This window comes from Zootoca vivipara, chromosome Z2, assembly GCF_965207765.1.
Source record: "Zootoca vivipara chromosome Z2, rZooViv2.hap1.1, whole genome shotgun sequence".
Taxonomy (NCBI): domain Eukaryota; kingdom Metazoa; phylum Chordata; class Lepidosauria; order Squamata; family Lacertidae; genus Zootoca; species Zootoca vivipara.
Window position 1 is genome coordinate 689,431 of NC_142585.1, and position 21,141 is coordinate 710,571.

The 21,141-nt window shown below is 48.3% G+C and overlaps 1 protein-coding gene across 7 annotated transcripts in view; it reads left to right on the plus strand.

The window, feature by feature from the left end:
- NLGN3 (neuroligin 3) overlaps positions 1-21,141 on the plus strand; it is a 79,373-nt gene that overhangs the window by 19,056 nt on the left and 39,176 nt on the right. For 4 of the 7 annotated variants that reach the window (XM_088664394.1, XM_088664392.1, XM_088664396.1 and 1 more), the window contains exon 2: positions 16,512-17,222. In XM_088664394.1, coding sequence (XP_088520520.1) covers positions 16,742-17,222 — 481 coding nt within the window. In that variant the 5' untranslated portion in view covers positions 16,512-16,741. Of the gene's footprint in view, positions 1-16,511; positions 17,223-18,485; positions 18,546-21,141 lie in introns of all 7 variants that reach the window. The other 3 variants (XM_088664391.1, XM_088664395.1, XM_088664393.1) reach the window with 1 other exon arrangement.

Below are 21,141 nucleotides of genomic sequence, written 5' to 3' on the forward strand. Positions count from 1 at the left end.
CAAGGAAATTAACCTCTTCCTCCTCCTCCCATTGTCCTCCCGTGTCTTAGCGCCCTCACAAGAACATAGGAAGAGCCTGCTGAGTCAGGCCAATGGGTCATCCAGCCCAATACCCTGTTCTCACAGGGGCCAACCAGGGGCCTCTTTTGGGAAATCCGAGCGCAACAGCTCTTTCCCAACCTGCAGGCATTCAGAGGCTTAGCACCTCCAACAGTGGAAGCAGAGCATAGCTACCATAGTGAGTGGAGTCACAGCTACCATAGTTCATGGCCTTCTCCATTAATTTATCTAAATCCCCTTTTAAAGGTTGACTGCTTTCACTGCTTCCTGTGGCGGTGAGTTCCACAGTTTAATTATGTGATGTGTAAAGGACTCTCAAATGGCTGCTGGGCACAATGGGGCACAGCACCAAAGTGCAGGAGCAATTCTTACATCCTGCGTGTTCAGAAGAATTGCTGTCTCCAACTGCAATGACAGAGCAAAGCCATGATTGCTAGTAGCCACTGTTAGCCTTGTCCGCCATGAATTTGTCTACTGCTTAAAGCCATCCAAGTAGGTGGACATCACGACCTCCTTTGTGAGTGAATGTCGTTGTTTGAACTATTTGCTGGGTGAAAAAAGGACTCTTTCTTTAACCTTCCAACATCCCGCTTCACTTGATGTCCCTCATATTAGGAGAGAGAGAGAGAGAAAAGGGAAAAAAATCTTATCCCAATCCACTTTCTCTGCAACATACATACCGGTAATATGCCCATCTGTCCTGTCTCCTTTCGCTCTGCTTTTCTCTAAACAAAAAAAGCCTCAAATGTTACTTTGTTGTTGTTGTTTAGTCGTTTAGTTGTGTCCGACTCTTCGTGACCCCATGGACCATAGCACGCCAGGCACTCCTGTCTTGCACTGCCTCCCGCAGTTTGGTCAAACTCATGTTCGTAGCTTCAAGAACACTGTCCAACCATCTTGTCCTCTGACGTCCCCTTCTCCTAGTGACCTCAATCTTTCCCAACATCAGGGTCTTTTCCAGGGAGTCTTCTCTTCTCATGAGGTGGCCAAAGTATTGGAGCCTCAGCTTCACGATCTGTCCTTCCAGGGAGCACTCAGGGCTGATTTCCTTAAGAATGGATAGGTTTGATCTTCTAGCAGTCCATGGGACTCTCAAGAGTCTCCTCCAGCACCATAATTCAAAAGCATCAATTCTTCGGCGATCAGCCTTCTTTATGGTCCAGCTCTCACTTCCATACATCACTACTGGGAAAACCATAGCTTTAACTATACGGACCTTTGTCGGCAAGGTGATGTCTCTGCTTTTTAAGATGCTGTCTAGGTTTGTCATTGCTTTTCTCCCAAGAAGCAGGCGTCTTTTAATTTCGTGACTGCTGTCACCATCTGCAGTGATCAAGGAGCCCAAGAAGGTAAAATCTCTCACTGCTTCCATTTCTTCCTCTTCTATTTGCCAGGAGGTGATGGGACCGGTGGCCATGATCTTGGTTTTTTTGATGTTGAGCTTCAGACCATATTTTGCGCTCTCCTCTTTCACCCTCATTAAAAGGTTCTTTAATTCCTCCTCGCTTTCTGCCATCAAGGTTGTGTCATCTGCATATCTGAGGTTGTTGATATTTCTTCCGGCAATCTTAATTCCGGCTTGGGATTCATCTAGTCCAGCCTTTCGCATGATGAATTCTGCACATAAGTTAAATAAGCAGGAGACAATATACAACCTTTTCTGAATCATTTCCAGCTCTACCTTACCACTTTTGAGAAAAGGCATCCAGAAATGAACAGTAGCCCAGGTGCGGTTTGCACCACAGATTTTTACAATGGTGTTCTTGTTATAGCAGCAGTCATGGGGAAGCCTCGCGTGGTTTGGTGCACAGTGGTCCACACCTGCTACATAGGGCACAATTTAAGCAGGTTTGGCTTGGCCCTCGTCCCCTTACAGCCTCACCAGAGGAATGATGGCAGACTTCTCCACATGCATTTCTCCATAGGGATATAAGGCAGCAGCTATTCCCATTCACAACCATCACTGTTTTGTTCCACTGCAGTTTGGTGCCTGCCAAATGCGACGTTATTCATCTCTTTGCCTGCTATTTAATGTAATTCACCTAATTATTTATGTAAGCTGTGAATTTAATGTCATGAATGACATAATTAATTCCACACCACTCCTTTCAATGCAAAGGCTGTTCAGTTCAATGCAAAGGACACACAATTTAAATGGGAAACACCCCCCCCCACACACTATAATTTATGGACTTTAACCCGTCCACCACCAATAGCGAATACCAATCAGTGTTCACCAGATCAATTTCCTTCCCTTTGCCTGCTTCCTTGCAGAAGGCAGCTCTTGTCTGGGGTGAGGGGAAACCTGGCTTGCTGCTCATTGCATGATGCTGAGATGCTTCGGGGTGATTGTAGGTGAGGTTTGGCATTGCCGGTCTAAATAGACTGGTGGTCTCGCTGGCATCTCCCTGCCCAACCCATCCAAACTCAGCACCACCCTATGCCTTCCCAGATCAATGAATTTCCCCACCCCCTTATTGAAGGGCTGCCAAAGACAGGCGTGTTTACTTTCTGTTGTAATTGTTCTTGAAGTTGTCACACTGACCTGGTTCCACTGCTTCCCTCGTATTGAGAGGGATGGTTGTGCCCATCTCTGAGCCAGGTGCCTCCCAGAGAGGAGGTGTTGAGCTGGCAGATAATGAGGCTGACTCAGGGTTCTCCCCCCCTCATGGCTATGTGTTTCCCCCTCCCTTTGTTGTGCCTCATCCCTGTGACCCCCCCCCATTGTGAAAGGCCCTATTCTGTTTGTTTTTGCCTGTGGCCAACTGAATTGTGCGGCCTACTCAGTTTTCACTGCTTGGCAATGCTGCAGCTATTGAAAAAGCTGGGCCTTGTTGCTGCCAAAGGACTATTTTCAGTTGGTTGATGTGGAATTTTGTGATGTCATCTGGCAGTGCAGCTTTGGAGGCGGCAGCGTGTTATCTGCCTTTCTATTGGATGCTGCTGGAGTTTTCAGAGCTACTGGTGGTGACGTCTAATTTGGGCACGAGTTTTTTGTGTTTAATCATTATTTTAGGGTGGTGTGGTGTGGATGTGGTGTGTTTGTGTGTTGTGGTGTATTTGTAGTGTGGGTAGTGGGTGTGGTGTGCGGTTTTAGAGATTTTGGTAAGCGTTGTTGTGTATTTTGTATGTTTTTGTTTGTGGAGTGTTTTTTTAATTGTTTTGTCCCTCTCCCCCCACCTTCCCTCCGGGCCTAGTGGGGGCCTGATGGCCTGGCAGGGGCCTAGGAGCCTACATAAAATAAAGGCCGTGCTGCAGCCTGCGATCCGGGCGCTCCCCCTCCCCCCGGGCCTAGTGGGGGCCTGGCCGCCTGGCAGGGGCCTACATAAAACAAAGGCCGTGCTGCAGCCTGCAATCCGGGCACTTCCCCTCCCCCCCAGGCCTAGTGGGGGCCTGGCAGCCTGGCAGAGGCCTACATAAAACAAAGGCCGTGTTGCGGCCTGCGATCCAGGTGCTCGCCCTCTCCCTCCCGGGGCCTAGTAGGGGCCTGGCAGGGGCCTACATAAAACAAAGGCATTCTGCGGCCTGCGATCCAGGCATTCGCCCTCTCGCCCCCCCCGGGCCTAGTGGGGGCCTGGCAGCCTGGCAGGGGCCTACATAAAACAAAGACCGTGCTGCGGTCTGCGATCTGGGCACTCGCCCTCTCCTCCCCCGGGCCTCGTGAGGGCCTGGCAGTCTGGCAGGGGCCTAGGGGGTCTGGTAATGGCTGCCTTGGTGGTTTCAGTTGCTTGGTTGATGATGTCATTATTTGGCGCGACCCTTCAGAGTTTTTGCTGGTGACAGCTTGCAATCTGCCTTTCTATTGGATGCTGCTGGAGTCTTCAGAGCTTCTGCTGGTGATGTCTAATTTGCACACCACTTTTTTGTGTGTTTAATCATTATTTTAGGTGTGAAAGGTGTGGTTTTTTTGGGGGGGGGGAATTATGCCAGATCCCTCCCTGATGGGCAAGGTTCGTTGTGGCCAAATTTGTTACATTACAGTTCAGCGGTTACGGAGAAAGGCTGTAACCTCTGCACGCGCAATGCTTACATTTTAATATATATAGACTAGCTGACCCGGCCACGCGTTGCTGTGGTTTTTTTTGGGGGGGGGGCGGTATTGATGTCATATGTGTTTTGAATGGTAATGGTTGCATAACTTGTTTTTGGTTAGTGTTTTGATGTAATATGCTTTTCCGGATGTTTCAACTTTGTGCTTGTATTTATGGTTTTTATTTTTTTGGTCTTCTTATGATTGTGCATTTTCGTTTGTTTTGGTAGTTTTATTTGTGTTTTTAATTTTAAGAAGTGTGATTTCCCCCACCCTGTTCTGATTCATGAAGTTTCCTGTTCCTTTCCCCACCACCGGCTTATCCATGTGATTCCCCCTCTCCCGCATGCAGTTGTTACATATATCTATATCTACATCTATATCTAGAGAGAGAGAGAGAGATAAATAGATGTGGCCTAATTGGTTTTTTATGGTGGCTTTTTTTAGACGTTTGTTTATTAAGGTAGTATTTTGTTTAGTTTTATAGGGTGTTTTTTTGTTTGTGGGTCAGAAGTGGGTAGGGTTTAAGGTGCAGCTTTTGTGTGTTGTGGTGTATTTGTAGTGTGGGTAGTTGGTGTGGTGTGTGGTTTTAGAGATTGTGGTATGTGTTGTTGTGTATTTGTTTGTGGATTGTTTTTTAAAAACTGTTTTGTCCCTCCCCCCGGGCCTAGTGGGGACCTAGTGGCCTACATAAAACAAAGGTTGTGCTGTGTCCTGCGATCCAGGCTCTCCCCTCACGCCCCCGGGCCTAGTGGGGGCCTAGCAGCCTGGCAGGGGCCTAGGGATCTGGTAATGGTCACCTTGGTGGTTTCAGTTGCTTGGTTGATGATGTAATTATTTGGTGCCACCCTTCAGAGCTTTTGCTGGTGACAGCGTGCAATCTGCCTTTCCATTGGATGCTGCCGGAGTCTTCAGAGCTTCTGGTGACGTCTAATTTGCATGCCACTTTTTTGCGTTTAATCATTATTTTAACTGTGAAAGGTGTGGTTTTTTTGATATTTTTTATGCCAAATCCCAACCCACCCCCCACTGCTTTGGCTGACTCAGGATTCTTCCTCCCCCCCCCATGGCTATGTGTCCCCCCCCTTTGTTGTGCCTCATCCCTGTGACAACCCCCCCCCCCATTGTGAAAGCCGCATATTTTTTTGTTTTTGCCTGTGGCCTACTGGGCAATGGTGAGGACTACAGTGGAACCTCTACTTACGAATTTAATCTGTTCCGAATGCACATTCGTAAGTAGAAACATTCGTAAGTTGAAATGATGTTTCCCATAGGAATGCATTGGGAATGGATTAATTCGTTCTGGGGCCTAAAAAAAGGCACTTTAAAGGCTGGTGGGAGGCTGGCGGCGGCTGCTGCGAGGGCTTGATCTGGCCCTATGGCCGGATCGGCAGCTGGGGGGCGGCGGGAGGCCAGTGGCAGCAGCGCGATGTGCCCGATCCAGCCCTATGGCCAGATCGGCAGCTGGGGGGGCGGGAGGCCAGCAGCGGCGATGTGCCTGATCCAGCCCTATGGCCGAATCAGCAGCTGGGGGGGCGGCGGGAGGCCAGCAGCAGCAGCGGCGATGTGCCCGATCCAGCCCTATGGGGGCGGCGGGAGGCTGGTGGCAGCAGCGATGGGCCCGATCTTGCGTGGGTGGCTGTGAGGAAGCCCAGACCCCTTCCTCCACAGGGTGGGGAGAAGCCAAGGAAGAGGGAGGGAGGAGACACCACCGCGGTGTGGGTGAGGGAGGGAGGGGGAAAATCGCAAAAAAGGAGCGATCGGATCGGCAGCTGGGGGGGGCGGTGGGAGACTGGCGGCTGTGGCGGCTGTGGCCCGATCCGGCCCTATGGCCGGATCAGCAGTTCGGGAGACCGGTGAGACCGGCGGGAGACCGGGAGACCGGCGGTGGCAGTGGCAAGGGCCCGATTTGGCCTTCGGATGTCAAAAAAATTCGTAAGCACGCGCCAGGTTTTTTTATTTGTAAGTCGAATTTTTCGTAAGTAGAGTTATTCATAAGTCGAGGTGCCACTGTACTTGTTTTTTCCTGCTGGGCAATGCTGCAGCCTACTCAGTTTTCCCTGTCCCAACCCACCCCCCACTGCTTTGGCTGACCCAGGGTCCTCCCTCCCCCCATGGCTATGTGTTTCCCCCTCCCTTTGTTGTGCCTCATCCCTGTGGGCCATCCCCAATTGTGAAAGGCCCTATTCTGTTCGTTTTTCCTTGCTTGGCAATGCTGCGGCCTATTGAAAAAGCTGTGCCTTGTTGCTGCAAAAGGACTGTTTTCAGTTGGTTGCTGTGGAATTTTGTGATGTCATCTGGCAGCGCAGCTGCTGGAGTCTTCAGCGCTTCTGGTGGTGACGTCTAATTTGGGCGCCATTTTTTGTGTTTAATCATTATTTTAGGTGTGAAAGGTGTGGGGTTTTTTGGGGGAAAATTATGCCAGATCCCTCCCTGATTGGCATGGAACATTGTGGCCAAATTTGTTACATTACTGTTCAGCAGTTATGGAGAACGGCTGGGACATCTGTTCGTGCAATGCTACATTTATATATATATAGATAAATTTCTATCCATCTTTCTGCCAGGGAGTTTAAGGTGGCATAAATAGTTCTCACACCCACCCCATTTCCATTTTACCGTCACAACAACCCTGTGAAGTAGGTTAGGCTGAGATATAACAGCTGGCCCAAGGCCAACTAGTGAACTTGATAGCTGAGCGGGGATTTCTCTGCTTTCCCAAGGTTCAGAAAACAGCAAGCATAATTATCAAGGGGATGAGCAGCTCTCTTATAAACGAAGGTTGCAATGTCTGGGACTTTTTAGTTTAGAGCAGGGGTCAGCAAACTTTTTCAGCAGGGGGCCGGTCCATTGTCCCTCAGACCTTGTGGGGGGCCAGACTATATTTTGGGGAAAAATATGAACAAATTCCTATGCCCCACAAATAACCCAGAGATGCATTTTAAATAAAAGGACACATTCTACTCATTTAAAAACATGCTGATTCTCGGACCATCCGCGGGCCGGATTTAGAAGGCGATTAGGCCGCATCCGGCCCCCGGGCCTTAGTTTGGGAACCCCTGGTTTAGAGAATAATGGTAGGAATTGGGAACATCCAATGAAGCTGAATGTTGAAAGATTCAGGATGGATAAAATAAAAAAAAATCCTTCAGTAGCACCTTAAAGACCAACTAAGTTTTTATTTTGGTATGCAGCACCTTAAAGACCAAATAAAAACTTAGTTGGTCTTTAAGGTGCTACTGAAGGAATTTTTTTATTTTACTTCGACCCAGACCAACATGGCTACCTACCTGTAACCAGGATGGATAAAGGAAAGGATTCTTTGTGTGGTGCATATTTATGGCCACCAGCCTAGGTGGCTTTAACAGAGAATTAGGCACATTCAAGGAGGTAGAGGGCTTTCAATGGCTGCTAGCCATGACGGCCAGGCTGTGCCTTCATAGTGGGAGGCAGTAATGCTGCTGAATACCAGCTGCTGGAAACCACAGGAGGGGAGAGTGGCTCTTGTGCTCAAATCCTGTTTGCAGGTTTCCCACAGGCTTCTGGTCACTGACTGTGAGAACAGGACGCTGGACTAAATGGGCCATTGGCCTGATCCAGCAGGCTCTTATTAGGTTCTTAGGTTTCTATCCCAGCACTAACCACTATGCCACTTTGGCTATCAATATATGGTGCTTTCCCCAAGTGCACATCCTGTGCATTATCTTGGCATGCCTTACAACTGCAGTACTGAAAGGTAGGCCAGTGTTCATTTTTAAGAGGTTTTAAAATCCCAGCCCCTCCCCATCTATAAAATTCCATCTCAAGAAGACATAAGTTGGATAAAGTTTGCACAGACTGAAAATACCTACCAGAAGCTTTTTTCTTTTCTTTTTAGTGACTCGTTTGAACAGTTTCTTTCTACAAACTAAAGAAGCTAAGCAAAAAGGTTCCATTTTCTGGACTGGTGAGCCACTGCCTGATGGAGACTGATGGATGCTTTCCTGCCCAAGCTCCAAAATATATAACTTAATAAGCTTTAAGATGTATCACTTGATCTGCTTTGCATGTCCTGGCTGGCATCTCTGCAAAGCACAAAGACTCACAGGAACACATCTCACACTGCCAGATTCAGAGATCTTTTTTAAAAAGAAAGTCCTGGCATGGCAAAGCTTTTATCTAAAATATAAGGCGGAAGAACATAATGTTTGCAACTGAGATTTGGACTTACTAAGGACACAGGCCAAAAACCTCATTTAACAAGTGACGGGGGGAAGTGGGCTCATTCCAGGTGAAGTTAAGGATGCTAATTTTACCTTCAGACACCTGAGTGAAGCCAGTCAAGTGCTTAAATTGTGTTATCCTTGTGGAACACTAAAGCTGTTTGTTTGGTAAAAATGATCCAGGGGAATATTGATCAGAACAGTGGGTTAGGGAGAGACCCCTCTGTGTGCAAAACTTACAGGCCAGGTAATAAGATATGTAGGAACCCACCAGGAGCTGTTTTTGTGGGGGCTCTGAGCTGTGGTTGTGTCAGACCCCTCCAGCCCTCGGTGCTTTCCTTTTGAGTCCTTATGGATTCAATTTCGTTGGTGCAAACCGTGCGTGGGTTGACATTGCAAACTCTGCCTAGTGCAAAACTTTGGATAGTGGCTTAAACTCAGCTGGCAGGATTAGCCCTGAAACTTACAGAGTTATGCTGAAGGCATATGAGCATATACAAAATACATCTCTCTTGCCCCTGGGTCATTCTTTGATTGATTGACTCCAGTTAATTGCTTGTTGCTTTTCAGATCAAGTCTCTCTCAAAGCATTTTACAGAGAGGAATAGGAGGGCTCTTTGACCCCACAGCTCTGGAATTTGCCTCTAGCAGACCTCCGTAAAGTTGCCACATTTCAGGATTTCAGAATGGCCTTGAATACCCACTTGTTCTCACGAGTGATATTCCCTTTGCTTTATTGTACTCCTTTTGCTTGACAGATTTGCTAAAAGTGTCTTTTGTTTCCATGCTAGATATGTACGTGCTGTTCCTGGTTATAGCAATGTTATGCTTGTTTTGAAAGTTTTGTATTGCATTTTCTTTTATCACTGTTTAAAAGTTGCATTTTTATTTGTGTGCAGGTTGCCTTGAAAGTGTTCTGATCATAACAGTGATCTATACAGATTTTTAAATAAAATCAATAGAATCTCAGGCAGAATAAGAAGCAGTGCCCTGGGGTTGTATCCAGTACAAGTTTTATTCAGAATAAACTTGTTTCAATTAATGGACATGACTAACTTAGGTGCATTATAATAGTGTTGTTGTTGTTGTTTAGTCGTTTAGTCGTGTCCGACTCATCGTGACCCCATGGACCATAGCACGCCAGGCACTCCTGTCTTGCACTGCCTCCCGCAGTTTGGTCAAACTCATGTTCGTAGCTTCGAGAACACTGTCCAACCATCTCGTCCTCTGTCGTCCCCTTCTCAGCTTATTATTTATATGCCGCCCATCTGACTGGGTCAGCTACCCTGGGTGGCTCCCAACAAAAAATGATAAAAGCACAATAAAACATCAAACACTAAAAACTTGTTTTAAATGGGTCTATTCTGAGCACTGTTGGAAACTACCCCTGGTTGCTCATAAAACTAAGGTCTGGCTTCTTTAAGAAACCAGGTGGTCAAACAAACCATAACTTGTTTCCCTAGAGTTTGCTTTGTTTTCCCGCCAGTCTTGCCTTGTGAACTTGTGAACTTGGTGAGCATCCGGGGTGATGCACCAAACAAACCATGGTTAAAAGAAGGATGCTGGGTTCTCCTGTAACACCAAGTCATAGTTTAAGCAGAGTAAGGGTCATAAGCAAGCAACAAGCCACAGCTTCAGGTCCTGTCTGTTGGCAGTAAACAAACCATGGTTAGGCCACTGGACAGTGTCCACACATAGCACAAAACCATGGTTTAATGAACCATAACTTAGTGTCATGTGTGAGCTGAGAACACTGAGCCATGAGAGACGCTGAATTAGACTACTGAAATTGTCTTAAGAAAAGCCAGCAGGGAAAGTTTTTAGGCCTTTGTGACTGCCATAAGAATGTGACAAGGGCCCTGTTGCATCACAACCAAAGAGGACCTGTCTAGTAGTCCCTCATCCTGTTCTCACAGTGGCCAATCAGATGTCCTAATGGAAAGTGTGAAAGCAGGATGTGCATGAAACAGCACCTCTCCCCACTTGTGAGTCCCAGGTGGGGGTGGGGCTTGTTGCTTGTCTGTGCTCAGCTAATGTTCATGGTTTTTTTGTCATGCCCCTGGGGTGGTTCCAAAATGCAGTTTGCATTAGAGGTACCGCTCAGCCCATCACAAAAAACATTGTTAGCGATCTCAGTTCTAATGCTGAGCTCTGATCTGCCACGCTTGAAAATGTCCTCATTGATCTCTGCTCTCCTGCCCCATGCCTGCCTATGCAAAATGAACTGCCACTGAATTCTGTGCAGCTTACTCCTGAGAAAGTGGCATATTTGTTAAACAAACAGATATTTAGCAACTATTCAAAGCCTTAAGCATGCAGCCAGATAATGATGGGGAGGGAAAGGTGGAGATTTTTTTAAAATGAAAGGAATTTGAGTGGGGTGTTGATAATACTCATATAATTCCAAACCTTTCTACTCAGAAGTGAGCTCTGTGAAAAGTGGCATATTTGTTAAACAAATAGACATTAGTTTAACGACAGAGCTCTTCAAAGGCTTTATCATGCAGCCAGGTAACAATGGGGAGCAGGGAACACAGAGAGTTCTGATGTACCTTTAAGCAAATTGGTTTGGATGGGAACCAGAAAAGCAGTTACAAAAAGTGTGGCAGCTTATTTTCAATCCCTTTCCTAATAATCCCTAAACATGCTATTTCTTTTAAGCAACTGCCACACACTGGGTCAACAATTTACTAAGCTGTCCAGTGTGACTTTAAGGTCACCCCAGTTCCTGCTCATTCACCACCAGCTCAGATACCGTTTGTGCCTTGTGCCCAAGATTGGGGGGGGGGGCTGACTCATATCGCATGTGCATCATGTCATGAACACATGACATCGGGAGGAGGCCCAACGCAGAGCCCAGGGCTTCCTCTCTTGTGCTCAGGAGGGGTCAGCCACTGAACCGCATTTGTTGTCCTCTGCCCCCTCAACATTAAGGGGGCTGGCCCCCTGCCAGCAAATATTGAGGGGTCAAAGACAGTGACACCTCCGGTTACAAATGGGATCCATTCCGAAGGTCTGGCTGCATCCCAAGGAATTCGCAACCAGAGGACCGCTTCTGTCCATGCTTGCGGCATGTAGAGTGCTTCTGCGCATGTGTGCTGGGCGAAACCTGGAAAAATACTTCCAGGTTTGCTGCATTCGCACCCCGAAGTTTATGTATCCAGAGGGATATGTAAGCGGAGGTACAACACTATGCTCCAACTTGGGGGCGGGGGTGTGTGTTGCCCCATTGTGCACCATTTTACCCTTGCTTACATGGAACTGCATTTACCATATTGCTGCCAACACAGTTTGGAGAGGTCATTTTGGAGCTCCTCACAATCCCTTTATTAAAACAAGAAACAAGAGAGAGAGAAAACTCACCTCTTTGAACAATATGGTATCATCAGCACATAGAATCATAGAGTTGGAAGAGACCACAAGGGCCATCCAGCCCACTTTTATGCCATCTCATGGCTCACCCCCAACCCTGGATAATTTAGAAGAAGTTAAAAAGCACAGGTCCCAATGTTGATCCTTAGGGGACTTGGCATTCTACATCCCTCCATTAGGAGAAATGACCATTTATTCCTGCTCTGTGCTTCATTTTGCTTAAGTAGTTACTGATCCATAAGAGGACTTCTATTATCCCATGACTGCTAAGCTTACTCAGGAGTCTTAGGTGAGGTAGTGTATCAAAGGTTTTTTGAAAGTCTGAGGACACAGTGTTGACTGGATCGCCTCTATGCGCTTGTTGAAGCTATCAAAGAACTCTAAAAGGTCAGTGAGAGTGGTCCTATGTGCTTTATTATTCTGTCTTTAATAATGCATACCACCAGTTTCCCAGAGCAGATGCTAAATGGGCCACTTCTCTCAGGTGCGGAAGCTGATCGTTACAAAGTTTTGTTAGAAGCTCAGCAAATTCACATCTGATTTCTTAAATAACTCTTGCGTGAATACCATCTCGACCCAGTGATTTGTCAATTTCAAATTTGTCAGTAAGGGTGCATTTTACACTGTGGAGACAGATGCAAAGAGTTCACTCGGCTTCTCTAAAATCTCCTTTTCCTCCTTCAGCACTCTTTATCACTCCCGTGTCATCCGAAGTTCCAATCACCTCTCTAGCTGGTCTCCTGCTACTAACGTGTCTAAATAATTTTTTTACGTTGTGGGTCTTTATTTTTAGCCATATGCTCCTTGAAATCTTTCTTTGCACCCCTTATTGTCTGTCTCCATTTCTTTTTGCCAAATTCCACATTCCTTTTGTTCTCTCTTGGGTAAGATGTCCATTTTCTGAAGGAAGTCTTCTTACCTCTAATAGCTTCCTTGACTCTGTTCTAGCCGAGATTCTGATAGAGTGGTTTCAAGCAGGACCAGAGCACAGTGGCATTCTCCTCACTTGGGATCCTAGCACTGGTATTCAGAAGCATACCACCTATGATGATAGAGGGAAAACATATAGCTGTTGTGGCAAACAGCCACTGGTAGCCTTATTCTCCATGGACTTATCTGACCTTGTTTTAAAGCCATCGGATTTGGTGGCCATCGCTACCTCTTCAAAAGCACCACAACCCTTTCATGTTCATTCTGGGGGTGGGTGAGGATAATTTGTTCCAAACCTCCCTCCGCAATCAGTTTAAAATCTATTGGTTTTAAGTACAGCAGCCTGGCTCTGTCCTGGTTCAAGTGGAGCCCATCTTTTTTGCACAGGCCCATTTCATCTGAACACATTGCCCAGTAACTTAACAAATCCTAACTCCCTAGATGCCACCACCTCATCCATGCATTGAGACTGCATCTCTGTGCCTGTTATTAGCTGGTTCTGCACGTGAACACAAGAAGCACTCTGAGAAAGCTACCCTGAAGGTTATGGCTACCAACCTCCCACCTAGCAGCCTACACTAGTGGCCAAAATTGTGGAAACCTTTTGCGGAAAATGTATTTCCAAGGCTTGATGGCTCATAACACCTGGTTGGCTCTCTAAACACTCATGCTCATTGGCTACATTCAAATGAAGGAAAGCTACTGCATATCAACCTAAGCAAGTTATGCTTCCCTTTTCTGGTTATTTGGCTATATCTTTTGATAGAATACAGATTATTGAACAAACTTTGCTGCATTACATTCTTCATTAAATTATCTTTCCATTGATATATAATTTTATGGTATTACTCCAAAAAAGTAGTGTTGATGAGCCATCAAACCTCAGAAATACACTTTCCCAAAAAGGTTTCCACAATTTTGGCCACTAGTGTATACTTTGCTTCCTGGACAGCACAACTAACATTTCCACAACTCCCCAACATGCACCATGACCACACACTACTCCTGGGCACTATCCACCAGGCTGTTTAAATCACCTATGACACCTACAACTAGGGCAGGCCTGTTATGTTGCAATCTGCACACCCATCACAAACACAGCTCTCTGTGTCCCTAACGGTGGGCTCCTACCATTACTAGAAAAGCTCCAGCCTCTGGAGGATAACCCTTGGCATGAGAGGCTAACAACTTGCTCCCCCTCCCCAAAGAATGAGTCCCTGCTAAGGAATAATAACTTCTTCACCTGAGTTGATGCTCTCCTTCACCAAGACGCTTGTTCTCCATGGCAGCAAGGAAGTTGTCGTACTGTGGGAGCAGGACACAAGCCATCACAACCCTAGAGGCCTCACCCAACAGCCTCTCTGCCTCTCAGCTTCTCAAGGTCAGCCACCCTTGGTGGCCTCAGGAGGAACAATCTCATTCCCTGAAGACCTGAAGCTCATTGCACTGAGCACACACAACTTCTGTTCAGCAGACAGGTCACTATAGCTCCCACACCCCTGTTGACTTTCTACCTGCATATATGTTTCTGTAGCTTATTGGGTTGATTTATCTGCAAGCCTGGGATTTGTTAAGACACTTTGTTTTTTAAAAAATATATATTTATGAAGAATTTTTTCAGACAACAAAAACATACAAAAAATACCAAACACAAAAAGAAAATACAAAACACACAAATAAGATACAAAATACAAAAAAATACAAAAAAAGAAAATATGCATAACAAAAATTCTTACTCATAAACCTTCATTCTAATCTATTGACTTCCTCTCCCACCTCCTGCTGCGCTTCTTAGCATTTCACATTTAGTAAGTTCTAAATCTTATATAAATTCTAAATTTACTTCAATGTTATCATTTTACTTCATCTATTATATCTTTCCTTTAAGCCCTCAATCTGTATCTTACTTCTTAATTAAAATATCATTATCTTCTAACAATACATATTTTCAAACCCTAGTATTATCTACAACCTCCTTGTATCTCCCTCACTGCCATTGAGTCAATCTATTACGTGCTTATTTTCCAAATAAATTTTAAATTTCTTCCAATCTTCTTCCGCTGCTTCTTCACTCCGATCCCAAAGTCTCCCCGTCAACTCAGACAGTTCCATATATTCTATCAACTTCTTCTGCCATTCACCCACAGTTGGTATTGTTAGGACACTTTGAGGAGAAACTGCCTTCACATCTTTGCCCTACTGCTGCACATAACCAGCTGCTCAACTCACTTGTTACCTTGATGTTTGTCGCTATGTTGTTTAGTCGTGTCCGACTCTTCGTGGCCCCATGGACCAGAGCACGCCAGGCACTCCTGTCTTGCATTGCCTCCCGCAGTTTGGTCAAACTCATGTTGGTAGCTTCGAGAACACTGTCCAACCATCTCATCCTCTGTCATCCCCTTCTCCTTGTGCCCTCCATCTTTCCCAATGTCAGGGTCTTTTCCAGGGAGTCTGCTCTTCTCATGAGGTGGCCAAAGTATTGGAGCCTCAGCTTCACGATCTATCCTTCCAGTGAGCGCTCAGGGCTGATTTAAATTTAAATCCTGCCTTCCTTCTTATTTTTTTATTCTAATCCGTCTCTCCCACTAGCTAGGGCCAAACTGTGTTGAATGATCTATTAGTGTGCTATTTACAAAATGCTTTCAAAAGTGCCTCACACTGCACTTTGTAGTCCTGGCAAGCGGGCTTGAAAGCACAGCAACGCCTGAACCTCTTTAAGCCTCTGGCTTTCTTGGAAATTCAAGGAGCAATGCTGGGAGGGAGAAGCTGCTTCCCCTTGCAATTCTGTGACCTCCCATAGCCCTTCAGCTGATATGTGGGTGGGAGTGCACCCTAGACCGGCAAAGGAACAACCAGGAGCTCATTTTAACCTCCTGATTGTTCCTTTGAAGCCACAAAGGAAGGCTTTCTACCCTGGCTCAGCACCTGCTCTCACAGCTAAGTTGCTCAGATGAAGGATCCAAGCCTGGGGCAACAGTTATATAGGTCCAGCCAGCCCCCCAGTAGGCTTCTCAGGGCACCTGGGCAGGTTGGGCTGGCAAAGCAGTAGTGTGGTCTCCGGCCATTGCAGGGGTAGTTCTGCTTGACCAGCCCAACCTGTTTGGACTACACCTCTGCTGCCCTGAGCAGACTTGCCCTGCCCTTTCCACTCAGTAGGCGGAGGGAGCTGGGGGCATACTCCTTGGGAGGGGCATGTGGTGTTTGTTTATCTGAAAGGTTGCTCACCACACAACCTGGAACCTATACATTATCATTGCTTATTTATCTCGTTCCATTTCGTTTATCTCAAAGCAGATATCAGCTGGCCACCTGTCATGTATGATCTAGCTGATCCCTGCATTGCAGGGGGTTGGAGCAGATGACCCTCGGGAGAGGTCCCTTCCAACTCTTACGATTCTGTAAAGTGATTAACAATTTTAAAAAAATTTATAGAAGAATCAATAAAAACATCAACAATAAAAACACAAGCCATTTAAAGTCCAATGTGGTTGCAGACTAGGATACGGGCCTCCACTTAAAAGGCTTGTTGAAAAAAGGGAAGTCTTTAGGGTGCAAAAAAGACAGTAGAGGGGGTCTGGTGCCTGTCTGATATGAAGCAGCCAGTAGATCCAAAGGTTAGGTGCCACCAGGCTAAAGTCCCAATTCTTTCATTGTAGCGCATGGACCTCCTGATAGGTTGGCATCGCTGCAATGTATAATGATTGGGGATATCATCAGCAAGAATGCATCTTAGGCTGCATTCACATGGCAGCTTACCCTGTTTTACTTATTTCCCCCTAACAGTTAATATCTGCATTGTATTTGAGCTGCGAGTTCTATAAATATGCTGGAATATAGTGCATGTTTAGTGCCCGATGTCACCCACAACGAGGCCGTGGCTATTGAACTCCTGTGTGTCCTCTTCTTCTTCCTCGCAGAACCATCGGCACCGGAGGAGCTGCAGTACCTGCCAAAAGGGAGAGGTTGTTGTGGGCACACCGAGGACTCTGAAGACGAACCCGCTGGCTGCCACCTGCCTTGCTCTGCCTCGCTTCTGGACGACGCACCCCCACCCCCTCTCAGAAGACCTTCCCTCTCTGCCATGGGGGTTCTGTGAGCCCCAAGAATCTGCTTGAGGCCTGGCTTCCGGTGTTGCCCTCCTCAGACCATGTGGTGGTCACTCCTCCGAGGCCCACCGCTCCTTTCCCCCTTTCTGCAAGTGACCGAAGTTGCCACCGGCTGGGAGGCCCGCCTGGCGCTGTGGATCCTCAGCTTCGCCTCGGCCGTGGTGCAGATGGAGAGCCAGGCGTACTCTCCCACCGTCAACACGCACTATGGGAAGCTGCGGGGCGTGCGGGTGCCCCTGCCTAGCGAGATCCTGGGTCCCGTGGACCAGTACCTGGGGGTCCCCTACGCAGCCCCACCCACCGGGGAGAAGCGGTTCATGCCCCCCGAGCCGCCCCCCTCCTGGTCAGGTATCCGCAACGCCACACACTTCTCCCCAGTGTGTCCGCAGAACATCCACACGGCCGTCCCCGAGATCATGCTGCCCATCTGGTTCACCTCGAACCTGGACATTGTAGCCACTTACATCCAGGACCCCAATGAGGACTGCCTGTACCTCAACATCTATATCCCCACCGAGGATGGTGAGTCCCCAGCGGGGTTGCCTCCAGGAGACGCGGCGGCTCTCTGTTTCTCGGTGGTTGGTCTCATGCGGTTGCAGCATGCCAGCGTTGACCCCCTTCCCTTCCTGCTCCTCCCTCCTCGGCCGCCCAGCATGTCTGTCTGTTTGTGGAGATGCTTCTCTCTGCCCACGCTGCTTGCATTGTGCCTTCCTGGCTGACATTTTTTTCTCCCTGTTCCCCCTCTCTCTCTCTTCCGCGTACACTCTTTTCTCTCTGTCTCATACGTGCTGTGCCTCTGCCCATCATGCCCCTTTCCTGCCATGGCATCCTCACCCTCATCACGGCCTCCTCTCTTGTGTTGCAACAACAACAACAAAACAAAAACAAAGAAAACTCTCTGGCTGACTGCAGATCTTCATGGCAAGTGGCTGGTTCCCAGGCGGCCAGGTTCGGCCCTGAGTTTGGTTTGGGGTTGTCCTTCCCTCCTTCCTGTTCTCTTTCTCTTTCTCTCTTTCTCTGCCCCCCCCTTTCCTGAGGTTTCATGTGCTGTTATTCTGCAGAGGGTGGGGAGTAGGGACTGTCTCTCGTTTTCTCCCTTTCTTCCCTTTCCTACTTTCTCTCTCTTTCTTGCTGGGACAGCATTGCTTCTGAAACTCCCCAGAAACCAAGGCTGAGTTACAGGGCTTCCCTCTCTCTCTGGTGCCACTGTTAGTGACAAGGGCTTGCATTGGGGGGGGGGGAGTGCAAGGGGACCTGGCCCTTTGTGGTGAGGCTGGGTGCCCTTCTCCTTTAACCCTTCCTTTCCAGGGGGTTCTCCTTCTTCGAACCGTAAGTAGCACAGCATGGAAAGGACCTTTTTTCAGCCTCACCACAAGGGAAGGGGAAGCCCAGCCATAGAGATGTTGGGGGAGGCAGGGCAGGGGTGGGGTGGGACTTTTGTCTGTACAGAGCAGCACTGGGGAGGGCTGGTGACCCCTTTCCCCTCCCCCCGGGGTGAGGTGGCAGCTTCTTGCTTAGTGTGCCCTCCTCTCTTCCCCCCTCCCAGCTCACTTTTTATTGGCTCCAGAGTTTTTCTCCTAGAGCAGCAGCAACCCCCACCCTGAATTTCCCCCTCTCCTTCCTCCTGCGGTCAGTCCCAAGGGTGGGAGGGGGGAAGGCTGCGGGCGGAGGGGGGACAGGGTGCGGGTGGTGGGGGACCGGTGGGGTTACAATGAGGCTGGATTGCATGCCTGCACCGTCCGCTGGAGCCTCCTGTTATTTTGTAGTCTTTTATTCATTTTACAGTAAAACGGATTTCCAAGGAATGCGCCCGAAAACCCAACAAGAAAATATGTAGGAAAGGAGGTAGGTAGCGAGCCGGGGGGGGCGGGGTTGGCAAGAGGGGCGCAGAGAGAGGCAAGAGAGAGGGAGTGAGCGCGAGGGGGCGCCTGGCCTGCCCCATGCCACTGTAGCGTCCCCCCCCTCATTCTCTGGGAGGGAAGGGGAGGGCCCTCCTCCGGAGCTCACAGGGGAGGGGATCTGTCTATCTTTCTGTCTGTCCACCTCCTCTTGGGAGGGAGGCATCCCCCCTTGGAACACCCCACTCTCTCCCTTTGCCGTTCCCACTCTGATCAGGGCTGGTCTTCCTAGTGCTGCAAAGCTGCCCTATAGGTGTGGGCTGCCTGTCATCTGGGGAAGGGAGGGGCCTTCAGATATGGGGGTTCCCTTTGCCCTCCCCACTGGCAGAACTGTGAGAAACACCCAACAGCATCCGTCTCCGGCAAAAACCATGCTGCTGCTTCTCCAGCAGCAGACCAGGAATGTCATGCATGGGGGTGGGTGGGCAGCGTAGCAGAAATGCAGAGAGGGGGCTTGACATTTGGCCAGACAAAATGGAGTCTGTTCCCCTCCACTGACATCCCCCCCCTTTCCTGCCCAGGCACCAAGCTTTGTATATTGGGTGTGCGGCTGGGGGGACGTGACTGGCTTTGGTTGCCATAGGAACCACCTTGTTGCGTGTGCCATCTCTGTCCTGGCATTGCATCCTATGTAGAGCTGCTGCCCCCCCCCAGTTTATTTGTTGGCTGTGCTGCCAAACACACCTGGGCACCCAGCTGCAACCCCCTCCCTGCCTTTCCTCTCTTTCACATGCTCCCCCAAGAGACCCTCCTCTCAACACGCCTCACTTTGGGGGGGGGGTTTCCTCCTTATCTCCCCTCCTTCCTGCCATAGCAGAGATGGGCAAGGCAGCGTGTGCATCTCCTCTGAGAGGTTGGGGTCCTGACCTGAGCCATGGTGAGCTTGGCCTTCTCTTCCTCAGCTGGTACTTTACGAGGCAAGCTGCCTTTGCTCCCATTCCTCACCCTGCCCTGGTCCTCTTTGGACTCTTCACTTTGCTTTGCCAGCTTCTGCCTGCCCCAGCTATTCAGACAGCATCTCTCTGGGCACCAAGGCTGTTTCTCAAGGGGCCAGCACTGGCACATTGTCATAGCCACTTCAAAGCTCTGGCCCACCTCCTGAAGCTCCTTGGCCGGGCCTGTTAGCTCCAGGTGTGCAGAAGTGGGCAAGGAAAGGCTGGCTGGCAGGGAGGGAGGGGAGATCCAGCTCTGCCTGGAGAGGCTCCCAGCACTGCCCCTCAGAGTGATCTCTGGTCCTCCAAGCACTTGCCAAATCGGCAGAGATCCACAAAGAGCCAGAATGGCCTGCACACCCTGTTCCCTTCTTCCTTGACAAGCATTTGGCCCAGCTTTAGCAATGAAGCGGCAGCTTCCAGATGGATAATGCAACAGTAAAAATATTGTCAGGATATATTGTCCATTATTCCTCAACCGAGTCCCTGAGGTGTCAATGTAGAAGCCCCACAGCTAATGAAGTCCCCTCGAAATGTCCTGTGTTCATATCCTTCTATGCATGGCAAGAGACCTAAAGCACCTGGGGTGGGGGAAGAGGGGAAAACCACTTGGGAGGTTGTCAAAGTCCCCCAAACTGCATGTAAGTGCACTTCGTTTTTGTTGCAGCACAATGAACTTGCATGGTGCATCATGAAGGATAGGAGAACAGGTCACTTTCCCAAGGGAGGATGTGGTCGTAATATTCAGCAAAGAAGCAACAGGGGAAGGGAGCATGGGTTAAAGTGGGGAAATGAACATATATTTCAAGGTTACATTTGAAGCACTATGATATCACTTTAAACAGTTATGGCTTCCCCCAAAGAATCCTGAGAACTGTAGTTTTCTAAGCGTGCCAAGGGTTATTGAGAGACCCCTTGCAGAGCTACAGTTCCCAGCACCTTCAACAAACCACAGTTCCTGGGATTCTTTGGGGGAAGCCAGGGCTGTTAAAGTTGTTGAAGAGTGCTTTAAATGTACACTGTGGATGTGAGAGTCTGTTTACTCAGCCTAGGATGGGAACAATGAGATTGTGCTTGAAGACTTTGCAGAAAAGGTGAGTTTTATGGCAAGATTTGAAGGGAAAGGTGGAGGAGGGAGCAGGTTGCTATCCTCAAAGTTTGCCAAGCTTAGGAAACAAACTTTGCAGATTTGCTCAAAGACTCACTAGAATGAGCTTGTAAGAGCTGTTTGACAGTTGCACCAACTCCCTTGGAAGCCAGTGGTCTCTCCTTCATTGGAGGTTTTTAAACAGCGGTTGGATGGCCATCTGTCAGGGATTATTTGATTCCTCCATTGCAGAGGGCTGGATGAGATAACCCTTGGGGGCCCCTTCCAACTCTACACTTCTTTGGTTCTGAGATTATAGGTCTGTTGAGAGGAAGTCCAATGAGAGAAAGAGATGAGGGTTGCTCAGCTGCAGAAATGTTAACTTTTCTGTTGACTAATGCTGAAGTAGAATTGCATTGGAGGTTTTGGTGCCGGGAGGGCAGAAACTTGACTCTGAAGCTGGTGTTATCCATGAGGCCGTGTCCCTTGACTGCCACTTTGGAGTCTATGTCCTTCTCTGTTTT